Source organism: Heteronotia binoei, chromosome 3, assembly GCF_032191835.1.
Source record: "Heteronotia binoei isolate CCM8104 ecotype False Entrance Well chromosome 3, APGP_CSIRO_Hbin_v1, whole genome shotgun sequence".
NCBI classification, from domain to species: domain Eukaryota; kingdom Metazoa; phylum Chordata; class Lepidosauria; order Squamata; family Gekkonidae; genus Heteronotia; species Heteronotia binoei.
Genome location: NC_083225.1, coordinates 146,112,728 through 146,131,688, shown reverse-complemented (window position 1 = coordinate 146,131,688; position 18,961 = coordinate 146,112,728). Strand labels below are relative to the sequence as shown.

The 18,961-nt window shown below is 46.2% G+C and overlaps 1 protein-coding gene across 1 annotated transcript in view; it reads left to right on the top strand.

Annotated features, from left to right (window-relative positions):
- ZPLD1 (zona pellucida like domain containing 1) overlaps nucleotides 1-8,173 on the top strand; it is a 52,563-nt gene extending 44,390 nt beyond the window's left edge. The window contains exons 7-11 of the mRNA XM_060235159.1: nucleotides 335-415; nucleotides 2,393-2,564; nucleotides 6,354-6,462; nucleotides 7,352-7,381; nucleotides 7,958-8,173. Of these exons, the coding sequence (XP_060091142.1) occupies nucleotides 335-415; nucleotides 2,393-2,564; nucleotides 6,354-6,462; nucleotides 7,352-7,381; nucleotides 7,958-8,136 (571 nt within the window). The 3' untranslated portion in view covers nucleotides 8,137-8,173. The remainder of the gene's footprint in view (nucleotides 1-334; nucleotides 416-2,392; nucleotides 2,565-6,353; nucleotides 6,463-7,351; nucleotides 7,382-7,957) is intronic.
- The last annotated feature ends 10,788 nt before the right edge of the window (nucleotides 8,174-18,961 follow it).

The following is an 18,961-nucleotide window of genomic DNA, read 5'->3' as shown; positions in this document are numbered from 1 at the left end:
AATGCTCTTATGAAGTCTGAAGAAGCCAATGAAATGACAGCAAATCAATGGTAAATACAGTACTCCATGACTATATCATTGACACCACTTAACGGACCTCAGGACTATAACTCCACACTAGTTATATTGTAAATATTGTTCAGTATCATATGTAATAAAGAAAAGCTGAATTGCTTCACTGAAAAGCATGAATTTTGTTCATCTATTGAGCCATAACATAAGATAACAGCACATGTTAAAGTTATCAACCAGCACTTACAATGCATACATCTGAATATACTGAATATATTCAATAATAATGGTTGTTAACAGTTAATTATCTTTCATTGCACAGATGGAATGTTTTGATGGACTACTGCTATACTACACCATCTGGAAATCCAAATGATGATCTGCGTTATGATCTCTTCTTTAGGTAGGCATTTTGAATTTTTCCCTGCCACACTGTTGTGTTGGATTGACATAAAATTTGTATATTATTTTCAAAATAAGCGTAAAAGCTTCTAATTTTACATGATGCATTAGTTTCATTTAATGTTTGTTTACGTGTATGAAGAGGGCTACTGAGTGTGGCAAACAGCCCCATAACAAAAGCAACAAGCACTCTGATATTGGTGCAAAATATACATACAGATAATATAGCCATTAATGGAATCTATTCTACATGACTCCTTCAACAAAGGATACACTAAGGATACTGTCTTTAGTGCATTAACTCTGAAATGAAAATCCATGCAGTTAACAACTTGCCCCCTCAGGCAAGTTGCCCAAGTTAGCTCATACCCTGGGCTAGCTTGGGCATCAGCATCACCCTGTAAAGTAAAACGAAAATGTATTTGACCACAAATCAGGTGCAAATATCAAGTATATACAAATATCAAAAATAGACATTTGTCATGACCTGAATTTATATTGGCTTGATCCAGTTATAATGCCATTTTGATGCTACAAGAATGAGTCTTAAAGGAGCCTTGGACTTACTTACATGATTTTTACTGTGCTTTGCAGTAATTATTTTGACATCTGCGGAAAATTATAAATTGCCATTACATCTGGTCTGTGCTTTGCATTTGCTCTGCAAACCATGATTCTGAACTGGGGGGACAAACTGTGGTTTGGGGTAATGATTTGCAAGGTAAGTGCAAAGAATGACTGTCCAGAGGAGCTGGTTGGCCACTGTGTGAGACAGGATGCTGGACTAGATAGACTTCTAGTCTCATTCAGCAGGGTACTTGTTATATACCACTTCATTTTAAGAGCCAGTTACTACATGTGTTGTATGAGGAGAAAGGGGAGGGGGATTACAGAAGTGAGCCTGGCACTGCAGACCTAAGCAGAACAAACCTTTCTAGAGCAACTGAGGACGGTAAGCTTAGGGGTGTAAAAATATAGTAAGTGTCTTTAGAATTGAACCATGAGACTCCTTCATTGCTTATTTATGAACCTCCAAACAATGGTTTGGCATTCTGAACAGCCTGATAAATATGCTTTTAATGCAGCAATCATGAATCAGCCTCTCCTCATACTGGTAATCTGTATAATAAGGAGTGGTACTCCTTACTATAAATGTTGTTCCAAACACTGTTGCATTGGCGTCTTAGCACCATAGTGATAACAACTAATACTGATGGGAAAGTGTTAAAGTGTTGAAAGCTTGGTATATGACTGAAAACAGTCTGAATTTCCATCATGCAGAAAAGGGTATCCCTAGACATTAAATGATAAGTAAATTGGTCGTAGGTGTTGTTTTAATAGAAAACATCGTATGGATGGATTACTATTACCTTCACATTTTTGCAAGGTTTAATCCATACATGAGCCTCAATAAATACTCTGTGTAGAACATGTTTATCAGAAAACACTTTTCTCCTTTGCTGAAGAATGCTTAGGAAACAAATGGTGCTTGGCATCTAATAATAGACATGAAATGACAACTACACTAATTCATGACAGAAACAGTGGAACAGTTCCCAGAAGTGCAATAGCTGACTAGTTTAGGCAACAGAACAAGATGACAGAAGGAGCAGACAACAGAAACAGGAATCAAAAGCCGTAGAAAAAAAAAAGTCTTAACCTGCTCCTCAGGAAAGTGTTAGACAGTGACAAGGGAATATTATTATTTATGGGTAACAGTAGAAGATGAAGTGCGGATGGGGAGAAGTAGAGCTCAAAAGGAGACAACCAGCATTCACAGAGCATTGAGCAAATATTGCTCACTGAGACTGGCAGTTCAAGCTTGGCAGTTCTGAACAATGCTTATGCATTTCTCATGGTGTTTATTGTTTTCCTCTGAGACAAGGGAAAATCTAAATGTTATGTTTACTTTCTCTACTCTTCCAGAACCAGAAAAAGTGGTAAATAAAGTTACATCAGTTTCAATATTTTCTTTCAGCTGTGACAAGGACCCTCAGACAACTATAATTGAAAACGGCAAGAGTCAGATGGGCCGATTTTCCTTTGAGGTGTTCCGCTTCGTGAAGCACAAGAATCAGAAAATGTCCACAGTTTTTCTTCATTGTGTGACAAAGCTGTGCAGAGCAGATGACTGCCCTTTTCTTGCTCCTGTAGGTTTTGAAGTGTTTTGGTAATGCTATAGTCTGAGCTAAATGCAGAGGGTTCTGCTCTTTTAAAAAATGTGAATTCTGTGAAAACATGGTATAGAAATTGAGTCACACTAATGTACAATGCAATTCATGTTACAGCTTCAAGATGTGTAATAACATAGAGGCCAGAATCACTCAGAATAATCCAGGCTGTGGTCAAACAAGCAGTTTGATCCAATGCCATTGCTGTCCCCCTCCGGATTTAAAGTGCACAGACAGTGACATCCGCTTCTGGTTCCTCACTTGTTGGTACCCAGTTCTGACCTGCCTTCAAATTGGAATTCTTAGGCTCTAGGGAAAGTCCCATCTTTATAGATGTTAGCACTTTCACCCTACATTTCCAGATATCTGGACTTTGCTGCTTTGAAATCAAGGCGGTTGGGAAGTACGAATCTTCCATTCCACTTTTTTAAAAAAAAATCCAAAAAGACATAGAAATGTGCGCATAAGCAGATCTTCACCCCAGGAATTTGAATCCCCACTTGTGCATTTCTGAATCCAACACTCTCACGATTGGGAGACCCCAGGGGAGTTGTTTTTGACAACCCCTCCTCCAACTCTCCTGTTTCTTGGTGTTGGAAAGCCATGAAAATAGACTTTAAGGCTCCCATATTGGCAGGGAGCCTGAGGAGGTTGGCAACCCTACTCCCCATCCCACTTTTCCCCATGCAAACTGTGTTAGCAGAAAAAAGGTTGCTGTTGGAGAGCATCACATGATTGACACAACACTAAATGTACTGAAATCAATTGGGCAACTCCCATGTAATTCTTCATGATGGTTACAGTCCCATGTATGTCAAGGAAGAGAGGTAATGTGAAGGAGGCTGAGAGAGGCCACAGTACTTGGCAGAGGATTGTAGAGCTGTGAAAAAGAAGCAGAGCTTTAGATACATGCTTATGCACATGAGTGAAAGACAAACCAAAAAAAGGATGCTGCAACCATCTGAATGACTGACCACAGGGCAAGCATGCAGTGAAGCTAATTCAGGGTGGGATGTCAGATTAAAAGTTCCTGTTGCAAAATAAAAAGGTGTAATTAGAAGTGTGACCAGATTACACCACCAGTAGTCTGACCACAGCCCCAGTGAAGTTGGAGTTAAATTGTGAAAAGCTTATTGTAGTGTTTTTCATGCTTAAACTATTATATAATTAATCATGAGATTAATATGATAACTGTTATAATTAAGGGAATAATTAAGTTATAATTAAGGGAATCACTGTAGATAATAGTTTCACTTTCTCACCTGGTTTATGGTGAACTAAGCTGTATCTGGAGCCAGGTCAATTGATGAGGAGGGAGACAACATCTGATTCCAAAATTCTGGTCAATAATATAATGCAGAATCATATATATTATGACCTATAGCCTGGTCTGAAATCAGAAAAGGGTCTAGAGCAAATGAGTTAACCAAGAATCCCTGGAGTTGGTCTGCTATTGGTCTCTGAATCTCTTTGCCTAGGAATGGCAGATTAGACAGAGCAATAATCAGCTACACCATTTTTCTGTAGGGATTTTTTTTAAAAGAAGTGGACAGATAACCATCTCTTTGAGTGGTCAAAGGAAGATGTCCACAGTTAGTGATTGATTTATAATAGATATTAAGGATTCATTGATATGGTCTTTACATGAATTTAGAAGCCAGGATCGACAAGGATCCAGGGCACAAGCAGTGACCTTCATAGATCCCAGGAATTTATCAACATCTGTCATGGAAACTGGGTCAAAATAGTTCATATTAGTTCTTTCAGTGGATCTATGTTACAGTCAGCAGTCAGAGTGTGTGCTTGATATTTCAATAGCATTTTTTTTAAAAAAAGGAATCCCAATTTTATTTCTGGCCCTGATATAATGAAGGCTCAGTTTTAGCAATCCACAGATTATGTGGATTACCTTAAACAATTGGGATGGTAAACTAGCTGATACAATACTAGCAAGTGGTAACATTTCTTAGCTGTCATCGCCATTGCTTCATAGGTCTTACAGGAAGCTTTACAACATGATCTATCAGATTCAGTATGAGTCCTTGGCTCTGCCAATGCCTTTCTAGATGTCTCCTAACATTGCAATAGTCCAATCTAGATATAATGAAGGCATGAATCACTGTAGCTAGAACTGACTGAACCAGAAATGGACACAGATGCTGCACTAAGCCAAAGTTGTGCAAAACCATTCCAAGCCACTACCTGTAGAACTACCTGCAAAACCATTCCAAGCTACCTGTAGAATCCAGAGGAACCCCATAGGCACAGCCATGGGATAGCACAGGAATCACCCAATACTAGCTTCTGAGACTAATCCCCCACAATAAAGTTTGAACCACCATAACATGGTGCCTTAATCTCAGTGGATTGAGCTTCTCTTTGGTCAATCCAATGTGTTCCCTGAAGGCAGTCTGCTTTCCTTGCCCAGAGCTGAATAACCCAAGAGTTGTACTCACCAGACTCTTATCTTAAAAATCCAGCCAACCTGAAAACCTATTTAACAGCACCACCCTCTGCAAATTACCCAATCCACCCCTGAAAATACCACTCCCTTAAGCCAATTCAAAAAGGGTGAAAAAAATCCTATCTGGCCCCCAAAAGGGGTGATCAGCTGAAGCCTGCCCTGCAAACAGGGCAGGAGGGTGAGCTGTGAGCAGGCGAAGACTAGAAGGTGGAGGTGGGACCATCCAGTGAGAGCACCACCCGTATCCCCCAAACCCACATACCTATATATGGTATAGCCACCAATTAATGCCTCTTCCACCTTCTGAGGAGGCAAAGGCACCTCTCTAGCCATATGGTCATCAGCCAGGGGAGCAGGATTCAGAAGAATTAGTGTCACATTCCCCCCATGAACCAAGGCAACCAAAGCAGTTGTGTCCATTTGTCAGGCGAATGGAATCTCAAGGCAGCATTCATTCGAAACAAAATGATACTTTATTGGAAACTCATAGCTGGATACAAAGATTGAGACTATTACCAGTATCTAGGCAGTAACTATTTTTAAAGGTTCTACATCAAAGCAATTCTAAACAAAGCTCCCTTTCCCAAAACATCAAGGGGCTGGAGGTGCAAACTTTCACACGGGCTTCAGCTTATCTCTTTCCTCTGAGAAGTTGCCTTGCGGCCAGGCTATCTTTTAACGTATGCATTCTTTTGTTCCCTGGGAGCATCAACAAGGTTTATACATCAATGGCTGTCTCTTTTGATATGCATAGTAACTATATGACAGGAAAGATCTTTGGGTTAGTATCAAAGGTCCATATGGTTAGTATGTTGTATTTATTAGTCATGAACATTACAGAGTCTGACACCATTCCAAATCCTGGCTTTAAGTCTGATTGAAATGGGCTCAGAAAGTCAGTCTCTTCCAAGAACCCCTGGATCTGAGAAGTAACCACCCACTCTAGCACCTTGTCCAAGAATGGAAGATTGGAGACTGTCTGGAAGTTTTCCAGCATAGTAGGGCTCAGGGAGGGTCCCCCCACCCCTTCAGAACTGGTCTAATCACTGCCTCCTTGGGCAGCATAACTCCTGCTCTCAAGGAAGCATTTAGCACTCACCTTACCCACTTTGCCAGCCACACAAACAAGCATGAATGACATTATACTTACTAATTAAGTAGTTTAACAGCAAGTAAATTCCTGTATACAGTTCGTTAAATAAAAATGTAGCAGATCTTTCAATACAACCCCCAAATGCTTTATATTATGTATCAGAGGAAAATAGCTCTCTCCACTCTGAAATCATGATTGTTTTGTTGACCAGATTTGCGGTAACAGAAAAAGAAGAGATGCTGTAAAGAGAACCACTTGGACTCCTCAAAGCACTTCTGGAAGTGCTATCATCTCTGCTGGCCCCATCATTACAAGGACTGGTAAGAATAAACAGACTTTGTCATACATTACATGAATTCAAGACTTATCTAAATGCTTTGTTTAGGGATAGTTCCCAGTACCAGAGTGCATGGTATGCTGGGTGATCAATCATGTAGGTTCCATGCAACTGCTAAGTAGGAAAACAAAAACCAAACAGAGGTTCCAACTTTACCAAAATAGCCTTACATGTGCATGGACTCTGTTCTGATCTTCAAATCAAAATCAAAAGTGGGGACAGCATGTGGAATCCCTCCTCCACATATTGTATTAGTATTATAATCTAGGTCCCCTCTGTGCCACTGCTAAATTGGGAGGGTGGGGGGGGGGGAGCAGGGTTTACAACTGCACCAAGACAGCCTTACATATGCACAGGCTCTGTTCTGATTTTCAAATCAAAATCAACTGGGGATAATGTGTGTGATCTCTCCTCCACATATTGAATTAGCACTTGAAAAGAGTTCAAGCATCTGTCAATCACTGTTAAAAAGAGGTTGAGAATTTATTCTTTGCTATGTAGGCAAGCAATTGCAAATTGATCCCATACTCCAAAGCAAAGAAGAGAAGACAAAAAGTAAACTGAGAGGAAAGGGAAAGTCAAGAAGGTCTGGGAAGAGAATATTACATGCCCTATTTCTATATTCTTAAAAAAGGCAAATGTTTCAAAAAGAAATAAACAAGTCTTAATAACAATACCATGATTATTAATTGTCCTAGACATAAAATCTTTTCTTATAACTAATGCTCTAAGTCTAAGAAATATACTGATAGTGACCAATCAACAATGTAGGAACAGCTGGTGTGGTTTAAAATATCATAGATTTTATTTGAATGGAAAGAGGCTACAGAAATAGCATCCTGAAGTTATGAAATATCTCTTTTTCTATGTAGATGAGACTCCAACTAATAATTCACAGCTTGGTAAGTTGTACCAATAACTGAGAACTATTTGTAAAAACAGGAGGATTTTACATTTATGGAAGTGAATAAGGGAATTCCATGGATTTAGTCAATTGTGTTACTGTATTTTTGTACTAATTTAAACTGAGAATATATTGATTATGAATGAAGCAAATGGTTAATCTTGAACATTTGATTTAGCTCCTAGCAGGCCTTAAATACTTGGCTGATTCTACTCTTTAGAGTAGATTTTAACATTGAAAAATTGTTACAGTCCTGGTTATATTATATATTATGGGCTCTGTCTGGTTTCCTTATGAGGCTATGACACAAAGAATAGTTTGGGAGTGCAGATACTGTTAGGAAAGAAAATTTGAAGGAATACAACAAGGGAACAGAGTCCCAGCCAAAGTTTTAAATCTTTTAATCCCACTGATTTGCAACTAACTAAACTTCTCCTATACCCTTTACAGTAAAGCAGAATGGGGCTTTTATGTAAATAAATGGGCATTAAAATCAATATGGCTAGATAGTTAATAGGATTTTTTAAAAAATAATAGTATAATATCTTCCACTTTAATTCTTTTTCTTTTGCAGCTAGTCCAAATGGATTTGCTTTCCAAATGAATTCGGTCACCAGTGCCCTGATTTCAGGAATAGTGATTCTAGGAATTATGAGCATCATTTTTTTTGTGTTCTCCATCACCCTTCTCCAAAGGAAGTGGTCAGGCAGTAGCCCAATTCTGAATGGTATACGAAACCCAGTTTTCAACTAGAACAAATAAATCTCTTGGACTTTCTCTGTGAGATTGCCATAAAATGTTTTCTTTAAAATGGCACCAAGGCAACATTTTGCCTTCCCCCCCCTCCAGATTTCATCTGTTCCTACTTGTAGGGTATGCATGTTATTGTATAAGTAATAAGCAGTAAAGATAATAGGTATTATTTTCATTTGCATATGTGTGTGATCAGGTCATTTGACATTTTGCCTGTGAGATTACTGACAACTAAGAATGATTCCAAAGCTTTGAATGATGTCATAATTTTTTCTTAAGCAAAGGTTTAGGCAAAACATCTCCAAATATATTCCTATTAAATAAATATGAGTGCCACGTAACATTCACAGTTAATGCAATATTTTCTAAAGGATAACCTCTGTTTCTGTTTTTTGCTACACCCTCATACATTTGATGCCAAGCCTTTATACACAAAATCTAGCACTTAAAGAATATAGTTATCATTTTTTGCTGAGCAATGTCACTGAACTGTAGACTGGTTGTGATTTTAGTGGTTGTGATTTTAGTTTGTTTCACAATGAGATGAAATGCTGCTGTGGGCTGGATTCTGCTTTGCTTTTTGTGACCTCCCACTGTATGCAGAAATGACTAGAATGGATGCATGACTCATTCCTATCCATGTTTTGTCTGAGCTAAAATCTTTAATTTTTGTTTAGTCGCATAGTTGAGTCTGACTCTTTGCAACCCCATAGATCAGGGGTGGCCAGTAGTAGCTCTCCAGATGTTTTTTGCCTACAACTCCCATCAGTTTCAGCCATTGGCCATGCTGGCTGGGGCTGATGGGAGTTGTAGGCAAAAAACATCTGGAGAGCTACCGCTGGCCACCCCTGCCATAGACCAAGTCATGCCAGGCCTTTCTGTCTTCCACCATCCTCCGAAGTCTGTTCAAATTCATGTTAGTTACATCAGTAACACTGTCCAGCCATCTCACCTTTTCCATCCCCCCCTTCTTTTGCCTTCTGTTTTTCCCAGCATCAGAGTCTTCTCCAGTGAGTGCTCCTTTCTCATTTGGTGACCAAAATAGATGTTTTTTCTGGTACAAATGTGCTTTCTCCATAATCCAGAAAATGTTGACAATTTGATCTCTAGTTCCTCCACTTCTCTGAAACTCAGCTTGAACTTCTGGTAGTTTCCCATCTACATACTGCTGAAGCCTAGCTTGTAGGATATTTAGCATGACCTTGCTGGCACGTGAAATAAGTGAAATGGTGCGATTGTTTGAATATTCCTTGGCATTCCACTTCTTTGGGATTGGAATATAAACTAACCTTTTCCAATCCTGACATAATGACAAATTTGCATCACTTTAACAGCATCATTAAAGGACTTTGAATAGTTCAACTGGGATACCATCATCTCTGGTCGCTTTGTTGTTAGTAATGCTTTCTAGGGCCCATTTGACTTCATACTTCAGGATGTCTGACTCAAGATTAGCGATTTCACCATCGTAGTTGTCAAGGACATTGAGATCCTTCTTGTATAATTCTTCTATGTATTTTTGCTACTTCTTCCTAATCTCTCCTGCTTCTGTTATGTCTCTACCATTTTTTGTCCTTTATCATGGCCATCTTAGCACAAAACGTTCCCTTGATTTCTCCAATTTTTTTGAAGAGATCTCTTGTCCTTCCCATTCTATTATTTTCCTCTGTTGCTTTTCATTTCATTTCATTTTATTTGATTTATATCCCACCCTCCCCATCGAGGCGGCATTGTTCTTTCAGGAAGGCCTCCTTATCTCTCCTTGCTGTTCTCTGGAAATCTGCATTCAGTTGGGTTCATCTTTCCTTTTCACCTTTGCCTTTTGCTTTCGTTCTTTCCTCAGTTATTGTAAAGCCTCATAAGACAGCCACTTTGCTTTCTTGCATTTCTTTTTCTTTAGGATGGTGCTGATTTCTGCCTTCTGCACAGTGTCATGAACCTCCATCCATAGTTCTTCAGGCACTCTGTCAACTCTAGTTCTTTAAGCCTATTCTTCACCTCCACTGTATATTCAAAAGAGATGTGATCAAGGTCAAACCTGAATGTCCTAATGGTTTTCCCAGTTTTCTTCAGTTTAAGCCTGAATTTTGCAATGACTAGTTCATGATCTAAGCTGCAGTCAGCTAGGTCTTGTTTTTGCTGACTGTAAGGAGCTTCTCCATCTTTAACTGCAGAGTATATAATCAATCTGATTTCTGTGTTGCCCATCAGATAATGTCCATGTATAGAGTCACCTTTTAGGTTGTTGGAAGAGGGTGTTTGCTATGTCCAGCTTGTTCTCTTGACAAAACTCTATTAGCCTTTGCCCAGCTTCATTTTGTTCTCCAAAGCTAAACTTTTGCACCCGCAGTCGGAAAGAAGAGGCAGACACAAGTGTTGGGTTATAAACCGGGCCGCTTTATTTAAGAATTAACAACTGTAACTGGCAGGGGGGGTAAACCAAACCAGACAAGCCCTGGGGTCAACACCTGGACCCCGCCTTGCCGAAAGGGCGAGCCACCCTGCCCCCAGCACAAACCCGCCTTATTCGGGTTGTAACTGAGCGGCCAGGCCTCCAGCCATCACCCACCGGGCTGGCATCAATCCCCCATGGAAAGATCCACCCAGGTGAGGCTCCCTGTGATCTGCATCACCGTACTGAGCCGTTTAGCCCATCTACGGTTCCTGCAGACCACCGCACCACCGGTGCTAGGCCATAGGTGCTCCCCTGGGAAACCCCGTGGCCAAACCTCATCCAGCCTGCGACCAAACTAATACCATTAACCAAACCTAACCTACTAGGCAGTACAAGGTAGGCGAAAAACACCCCCACGGACGCCAATTGTGTGGGAGTGAAAAAATTCCTACCTGGCCCCCAAAAAGGCGACCAGCGTAAGCCTGTACTGCCAATGGGAAGGGAGGGCGGGCAGAGAGCCAAATCCAAACTGCGCAGGAGGGCGAGAGCCGGGGCTTATATAGCCCCAGCTCGCGCCTGGGCAGACACCCGTATGTCGGGTGATGTTTCTGCCCCTCCCTCCTTCTGCAGGCGCAAAAACGGCCCCCAGCCTAATAGCCAGCACGCTGGCTCGGCTGGGAAGGGGCCGAACCTTGCACCCGCAGTCGGAAAGAAGAGGCAGACACAAGTGTTGGGTTATAAACCGGGCCGCTTTATTTAAGAATTAACAACTGTAACTGGCAGGGGGGGTAAACCAAACCAGACAAGCCCTGGGGTCAACACCTGGACCCCGCCTTGCCGAAAGGGCGAGCCACCCTGCCCCCAGCACAAACCCGCCTTATTCGGGTTGTAACTGAGCGGCCAGGCCTCCAGCCATCACCCACCGGGCTGGCATCAATCCCCCATGGAAAGATCCACCCAGGTGAGGCTCCCTGTGATCTGCATCACCGTACTGAGCCGTTTAGCCCATCTACGGTTCCTGCAGACCACCGCACCACCGGTGCTAGGCCATAGGTGCTCCCCTGGGAAACCCCGTGGCCAAACCTCATCCAGCCACCGCCAATGCCAAGCCTCTGCTTAGGCATTAGCGCCCCAACGGGTGGCCCAGAGCCAACCGCACCCCCTGCCGAATTTCATCCAAAAAGGCCCGGTTACCCGAATCAGATAAATGCACACCATCCGGCCGATACAGGTCAGCTTGATTGACCCGTATGGCCGGATGCGGGAGGAAAATTCCCAATCCCCCCTCCATGGCCTTCTGAATGGCCCTGTTGGCCTTACGTCTAGCCCGTTCGATTCCACCTGGCGAAATGGCGTACCTCCAGACCCTGCGCGGCAAAATTGCCGACCACACTAGTAGGACCCCCGGCCACCTGCGCCGAATTTCGCGGAGGTCGGCCAAAGCCTGCTGGGAAAGGGCCTTCCCACGCAGCAACCCCAAGTCGTTCCCTCCCAAGTGAACAACCAGGATGTGTGGAGGTAACGCCTTACGCTCCCTGAACAACAGTGGCATGATCCCGGGCCAGCGCAGTCCCCGACGACCCAGCCATTCCACAGTAGCCCACGCACTGAGGCCAAGCTGGGTGCCCACAGGAGACCGTCTGGCGAAGTGGGCCGCCCAGAAAACCATGCTGTGCCCGCAGATGAGAACCCGCCTTCTCTCACCACGAGCCACAGCACCTGAAAGAACAAACAACTGTCAGCATAACATACACAATGCAAACAACAGACCCCTCCCCCCCACCTACCTACTAGGTGACCAGGGGGCGCACATAAGACTTATAAGCCGCCGACCGCCATCGGCCAATATGCCGAATGGCAGATGGCGTGTAGCCCATAGAAGCAGCTGTGGAGGCCGCCCCAATCCGGAAGGAATGCGTCCCAAATTTGACGCCAGCGAGACCTAAGCGAACTAGGGCCTTGCTTGTGACCGACCAGAACTGATATTTGGTAAGAGGGGAGCCATCATCGTGCCTAAAAAAAGGACCTTGGGCCTCACCCCTGAGCCGCACGTAGCGACGAACAGCCCTGACCGGACACAATTCCTGCGATGCACACATGCCGATCGTGATGGTGGTCCCCCTCTGTCTCTGATCAGTCTTGGACCGGCGAATCGTCAGAACTAGCTGGCTATTAGTAATCTTTACATCTCCGGATTGGAGCGCCCTCCCAGAAGTGTCAGCCCTTGACTGCACTACCAGCTCACTCACGCGCAGGGCCCCAAAGAAGGCCAACAGCGAGGCAGCATGGAACAATGCAGCCTCGAATGGGGAGGAGCAAACACTGGGCCATCCCCCAAACAAACCACTGAGGACGGACGGGGAGATAGGCTGTCTGTCATCTACCTGCCGTACCCTCTCCCGGGCCCAGCCCTCCAGCATCTTCTTAACTCTAAAGTCACCCGTGAACTCCGGGAGGCCGCGGGCCTTACTGTCAAAGGCCAATGCCGCCAGATGTCCCCTTATGGTTTTTAACCCCAGGCCTCTTTCCTTTTGGTGCACACAAAATTGCATGATGTGCGCCACCGGAATAGGCCAACAATCCGGGAGTGCAGCCGCACTCCTGAATTCACCAAACTGAGCGGTCGCCCTGGCATAGGCCCTCCTTGTACTAGGGGCTAGCGCCAACTGAATGGCCCTACCGGCTTCCTTCTCCCAAGCCTCCAGAGTTCCGCGGGCATTTCCGCCGGACATGGATCTGCCTCTGGGGCCAACTGCCGGAAACGCTCCATCTGTTGGCGAGACAGAGCATCCGCCACACCATTACAAACGCCTGGTACGTGCCTAGCCAGGAATAAAACATTCAACCGGAGGCAACGCAGGGTAAAAAACCTAACCAAATTCATGACCGCGGCCGATTTAGAAGTCAAGGAATTGATAACATGTACTACAGCCATGTTATCGCACCAAAACAAAACTGAATGGTTGGCAAGCTGCTCTCCCCAAAGGCAAACAGCCACTAAAATGGGGAAAAATTCCAGAAACGTAAGATCTCTACAAAGCCCGCTGGCCAACCATTCAGCGGGCCATTGCTCGGCACACCAATGGCCCCTGAAGTATACTCCAAATCCACTGGCACCGGACGCATCCGAAGAAATCTGAAGCTCAGCTTCAATCTTCAGGTCGTCCCTCCAGAACGAAACCCCATTGAAGGATTCCAAAAACTCCACCCAAACCTCTAGGTCCGCTCTCATTCCAGCAGTGACCCGAGTCCTATGGTGAGGGAGGCGCAGCTGGCCCATAGCATCGCAAAAGCGCCGCAGAAAGGCCCTGCCGGGGGCCACCACTTTGCAAGCAAAGTTAAGGTGGCCCACAACCTGCTGCAGCTCTAACAGGGAAACCTTCCGCTGCCCCCTCAAGGCAGCCAACCGGTTCTTAAGGTCGGAGACCTTATTCTCCGGTAGCCGTGATGTCTGCTGGAGTGTATCCAGCTCAATACCTAGAAAGGTAAGGACCGTGCTGGGACCCTCGGTTTTCTCGTGCGCCAGTGGCACGCCAAGTTCGAGGGCTAATTCCTGGAAGGAGTTTAACAACCTGGCGCACTGACCAGATCCTGCTGGACCGACGAAAAGGTAGTCGTCCAGGTAATGCGCCGTGTCGTTAACCCCCGTCCTATCCCTGAGCGCCCATTCCAAAAAGGAACTGAATCGCTCAAACGCTGCACAGGAAATGGAGCAGCCCATCGGCAATGCCCGGTCCATATAGAATTTCCCATCGAATGCAAAGCCCAATAACTCAAAGTCATCGGGGTGGACAGGCAAAAGGCGAAATGCCGACTTAATGTCGCATTTCGCCAACTCAGCCCCAACCCCGCAGGCACGAACTACTTTGACCGCTTGGTCAAAGGAGGTATAGCGCACCGAACATAGCTCCTCAGGGATAGCATCGTTCACCGAAGCTCCCCTGGGATAAGACAGGTGGTGAATAATCCGGTACTCTCCCACTGCCTTCTTGGGCACCACCCCCAACGGGGATACCCTCAATGTGGGGACCGGCGGTGCCTCGAAGGGTCCAAGGACCCTGCCTTCCTGGCATTCTTTGGCAATTTTAACCCGGACCACATGCTCAAGCCCCACAACCGATCTTAGGTTGGGTGCCAAAAAGGGGGCCCTAAGCCCCCTGTAAGGAATCCGAAACCCCAGAGTAAACCCGTCCTGCAAATATACCGCATCAGCCCTACACGGGTATGCCTCCAATAACCTACTGAGAGCCGGAAGGCGGATGGGGCTGGGTCCCTTTTCCAGGTGGCTGCGGACCACCGCCGCCGCCGCCGGGGCGCCTGCCCCCCCCTCCAGGCTTTGCTCTACTGCAGGCCGACAAAGCGTGGGCCCCACTGCACAACGGGCATTCGTGGCGGAATTTGCAGGGCTTACGGGGGCACACGCCCTTGTAAGCAAACTCCCAGCACACCAACCGGGTTTGAACCGGCTGGCCCGCGGAAACGCGGGCACTTGGGGTAGTCTGTTGTTGCTGCGATCTCTGTACCAAATGTCCACTGTCGGACCTATCTCCAGCATTTGGCTTAGCCGGGGCCATCAGCTGCAACCACAGCTGCTGATTTATCTGGTCCCACGGCATTCCAGGATTGACTGCGGCCCTCATCCGGAAGGCTTCGTCGTATTGCAGCCATGCTGCACCGACGAAGTCCGTATAGGCCCTATAAACTATATCAATGTACTGGAAGAGGGCAGCCGCCCTAGCCGGCTGGGCCCTAGCTATAACACCGGCATAGATCAGGAAGCCGGGCAACCAGTTTGCCCAAGCCCTATCGACCTTCCTGCGTTTTAACTTTTCCTTCTCCCTGTCGTCGAGCTCGTCCTTAGATTTCTTCTCGAGCTCTCTAAACAGGAGACTGAACACATCCACGTACTCCCCGCGGAGAATTTTCTCACGCGTGGCCGCCGTCAAATGGTCCCCCAATGGCAAGGAAGTGTCACCATAAGGGAGAGCATGAAAGGGGATACTAGCATAGGGGTTCGGGGGATAAAACCACCCGCCCCCTTGAGCTGCAGGCCATGCCCCCTGCAATTGTGCCCACTGCAAACCACCCCAGGGCAAGGTGCCGGGTGTGGGCAGGGGAGAGGGGGCTGAAGGAGGCGCTACAGCGCCCACCTGCTGGCCAGAAGGGGCAAGGACCGGACTGGAAGGCAAACCGGGGGTATGCAAACCCCAAGCCCACGGCTGGGCGGGGCCCAATTGCTCACTGGCACCTACCAACGCGGGCCCCCACCCCACCCCACTCACCCCCTGCAGCTGGGGGGTCGGCTGAATGGGACCCCAAGGCCATCCTTGGACAGGCAGAATAAAGGGCTTACCACCATCACCCGGTAGGACGCCCGAACCTCCAGGGGGCTGCGGCCCCCCACTGCCCGATGCACCGTCGCCCGATGGCACGCCAGATGGGCCCTCGCCGGGGTCCTCCTCTTGATCGGGTTCCAGCGGCTCTTCAGGCTCCGACGGCCCGCCCTGCAAAGCAGACAGCCGTGCGAGCAACTCTGACTCGAAAGTCAGCCGCGCCGACCGACCGGTGGCACGGCGACGCCCCTCCCAAATGGGGGCACCCCTGGCGACACGATCCTGTTCGAGGGCATCCAACTGACTCATGATAGCAAGTCGGACCCTCTCACTCTGATCCTGCTCCTCGGCTGGTGCTCCTTGCTGGCCCCGCCCCCGGGGTGGGCGGGCGGGCTGCTTGCCCTTAGACTTGCCCTGCCCTTTCTTCGGTGCCATTTGTACTGTTTTGAAAGGCAATTCACAAAGGCTGACGCACACCGGCCACCCAGAAGCCCCTCTCAGCCCCAACCACCTCCACCAATGTGAAGGAAATGGAGGGTAATTAAAGGGGTTAGGACCCAGACTATCAGGCCACAAACCAAAGGGGAGGCACCCCCCCTGCACCCTGCCAAACCCCCAGGGGAGGGAGGGAGGGGAAGGGTGCTGAGAGAGAGGGGGGGGGTGAAACAAGCACCAGCACCAGGCAGATAATTGGGTAGCCAGATATAATGCGCCCAAAAGCCAGTAAACAGGGGGAGGGGGGGTGGGGGGGTGCTTCACAGCCCTCCCCAAACAAACGAATCAGTGACCCACTCGCCCTCCACGAGGCACAGTAAAGCGCCTTGGTGGCCTGGAACCCAGGGGGGGGAAGGCTGCCGCCTAACAATGGCCAGTCGCCAGCGCACCCTACCAGCCGCCGCTGCGCTCTGCCCCGATTCAGGCAAACAGAATAATGACCAAGCTCCCCCCAGACTAAGCGCCCACGAGGCGCCCAAACTAAGGAAGCGCCGCGCCGACCCGATCCGTCCCGGCCACCTCCCAAAGCCCCGGACAATACAGAGCAGGACTTAGCCGCCGCAAGCGTCTCGCTGCGCAACGCCCCGCCGATCAGCTGTTCAGCCAAACTGCCGACGCCCGAAGCCTCCGCTGCGAGTCCTGACGTTCCGAGCTGCCCAGGCCTCAATCCTGCTGCAGCTCCAACCCACGTGGCTCTCTCACAGAGAGCCAAATCCAAACTGCGCAGGAGGGCGAGAGCCGGGGCTTATATAGCCCCAGCTCACGCCTGGGCAGACACCCGTATGTCGGGTGATGTTTCTGCCCCTCCCTCCTTCCGCAGGCGCAAAAACGGCCCCCAGCCTAATAGCCAGCACGCTGGCTCGGCTGGGAAGGGGCCGAACCTTCTGTTGTTCTGGTTACCTTTGGACTTCCTACTTTGGCATTCCAGTCCCCTATGATGATGAGGACATCTTTTTGTGTGTGTTAGATCTAGATGTTGTAGATCTTCATAGAACTGGTCCACTTCAGCCTCTTCTGCATCAGTGGTTGGGGCATAGACTTGGATACCGGCCGAGATCATTCTGCCATTTAGTTCACTGATTCCCCATATGTCGATGTTCAGTCTTGCCATCTCTTGTTTGACCACATCCAGCTTACCTTGATTCATAGATCTTACATTCCACATTCCAATTCAGTATTGTTCTTTGCAGCATCGGACTTTCCTTTCAGACACATCCACAGCTGAGCATCCTTTCAGCTTTGACCCAGCTGCTTCATTCTTTTTGTGGTTATTTGGACTTCCCCTCCACTCTTCCCCAGTAGCATATTGGGCACCTTCCGACCTGAGGGGCTCATCTTCCAGTGCCATATCTTTTAGCCTTTTGTTACTGTCCATGGGGTTTTCTTGGCAAGGATACTGGAGTGGGTTGCCATTTTCTTCTTCAGTGGATTGCATTTTGGCTGGGTTCTCTGCTTTGGCCTGTCCATCTTGGGTAGCCCTGCATGTCATAGCCTGCAGCCTCATTGAACCATGCAAGCCATCTTGCCATATCAAGGCAGCAATCTTTAATCGTGAACATTTAATGCTAAGTTGAAGCTACTCACTTTTTAGAAGAAAGTTTCTCCTTTCAATATATTTTTGGCTACTGCTTTGACAATGTTCGTTTATTAATTTACTTTTCTTTCTACATTTTCCTTAGCATATGTATTGTTTATATGCAATGACAACACTGTCCCTGATTGTTTGGAATCATCAATATGATTAGTCCATGAAGCATTGCCCTCATTCGGAAATAAGTTTATTTTCAGTGACTTCAGCACATAGCAAAATCTGATCACCTGCATAGCATTATGACATTACGTGCCCCCTTATTGGCTGGAATAAAGTAATCCAAGAAGGAGAAAGAATAATGATTCATGTACCAGCTAAGGGAACCACAGCACCAAATATTTTCAGTCAGCATTGTTTGGAAGCATTCTTATTTCCTCAAATAGCTGTTTTCAACCCTAACATATGGAGGGATGTTCAACACAGTCCTATGGAAATTCAAATTTAGTCACAAAATTAGTCTGTTTCTGTTAGTCAGTTTCTACTACGGCACACACTGGATCAAAAATCCAATTTTGCACAAGTCTTATCAATTTCAATTTGTGTTAAAAGTGTTCTGTTAAATATCTTTAAAATGCTTTGAACAGAGAAGTAACAAGTTTGTCAATTCTTGGTGAATCTCATCCAAATTCAATAAACATTCTTCTTAGTTCTAATTCTGCTTTCTAGTATGAAGAATAGATGTTCATCAAGATTCCAGCAACCTCTGTTATTGAGAAAGGAAAAGCTATCCTGAACTTATCACCTCTGGAGGAAAAGAAAGTAAAATATATTAAGGGCTTTTGTAAAAGTCCATGAGACATCAGGGCGACTTTCAGCTTAATCCCAAGTATGATTATACACAGGCAGAAGTAATTTCCACTGAGCTCAATGGGGAATATTGCTGCTTAGGGCTCTGTCTGAGAATCACTGAAGAATTCTCTTTATAGAAAAAACTTTGCATTAAAAAAGTGAAAGATGTTCTTTATAGAAGGAAAAACACACACATTTTATTTATAGATTGTGGAGAAAGAG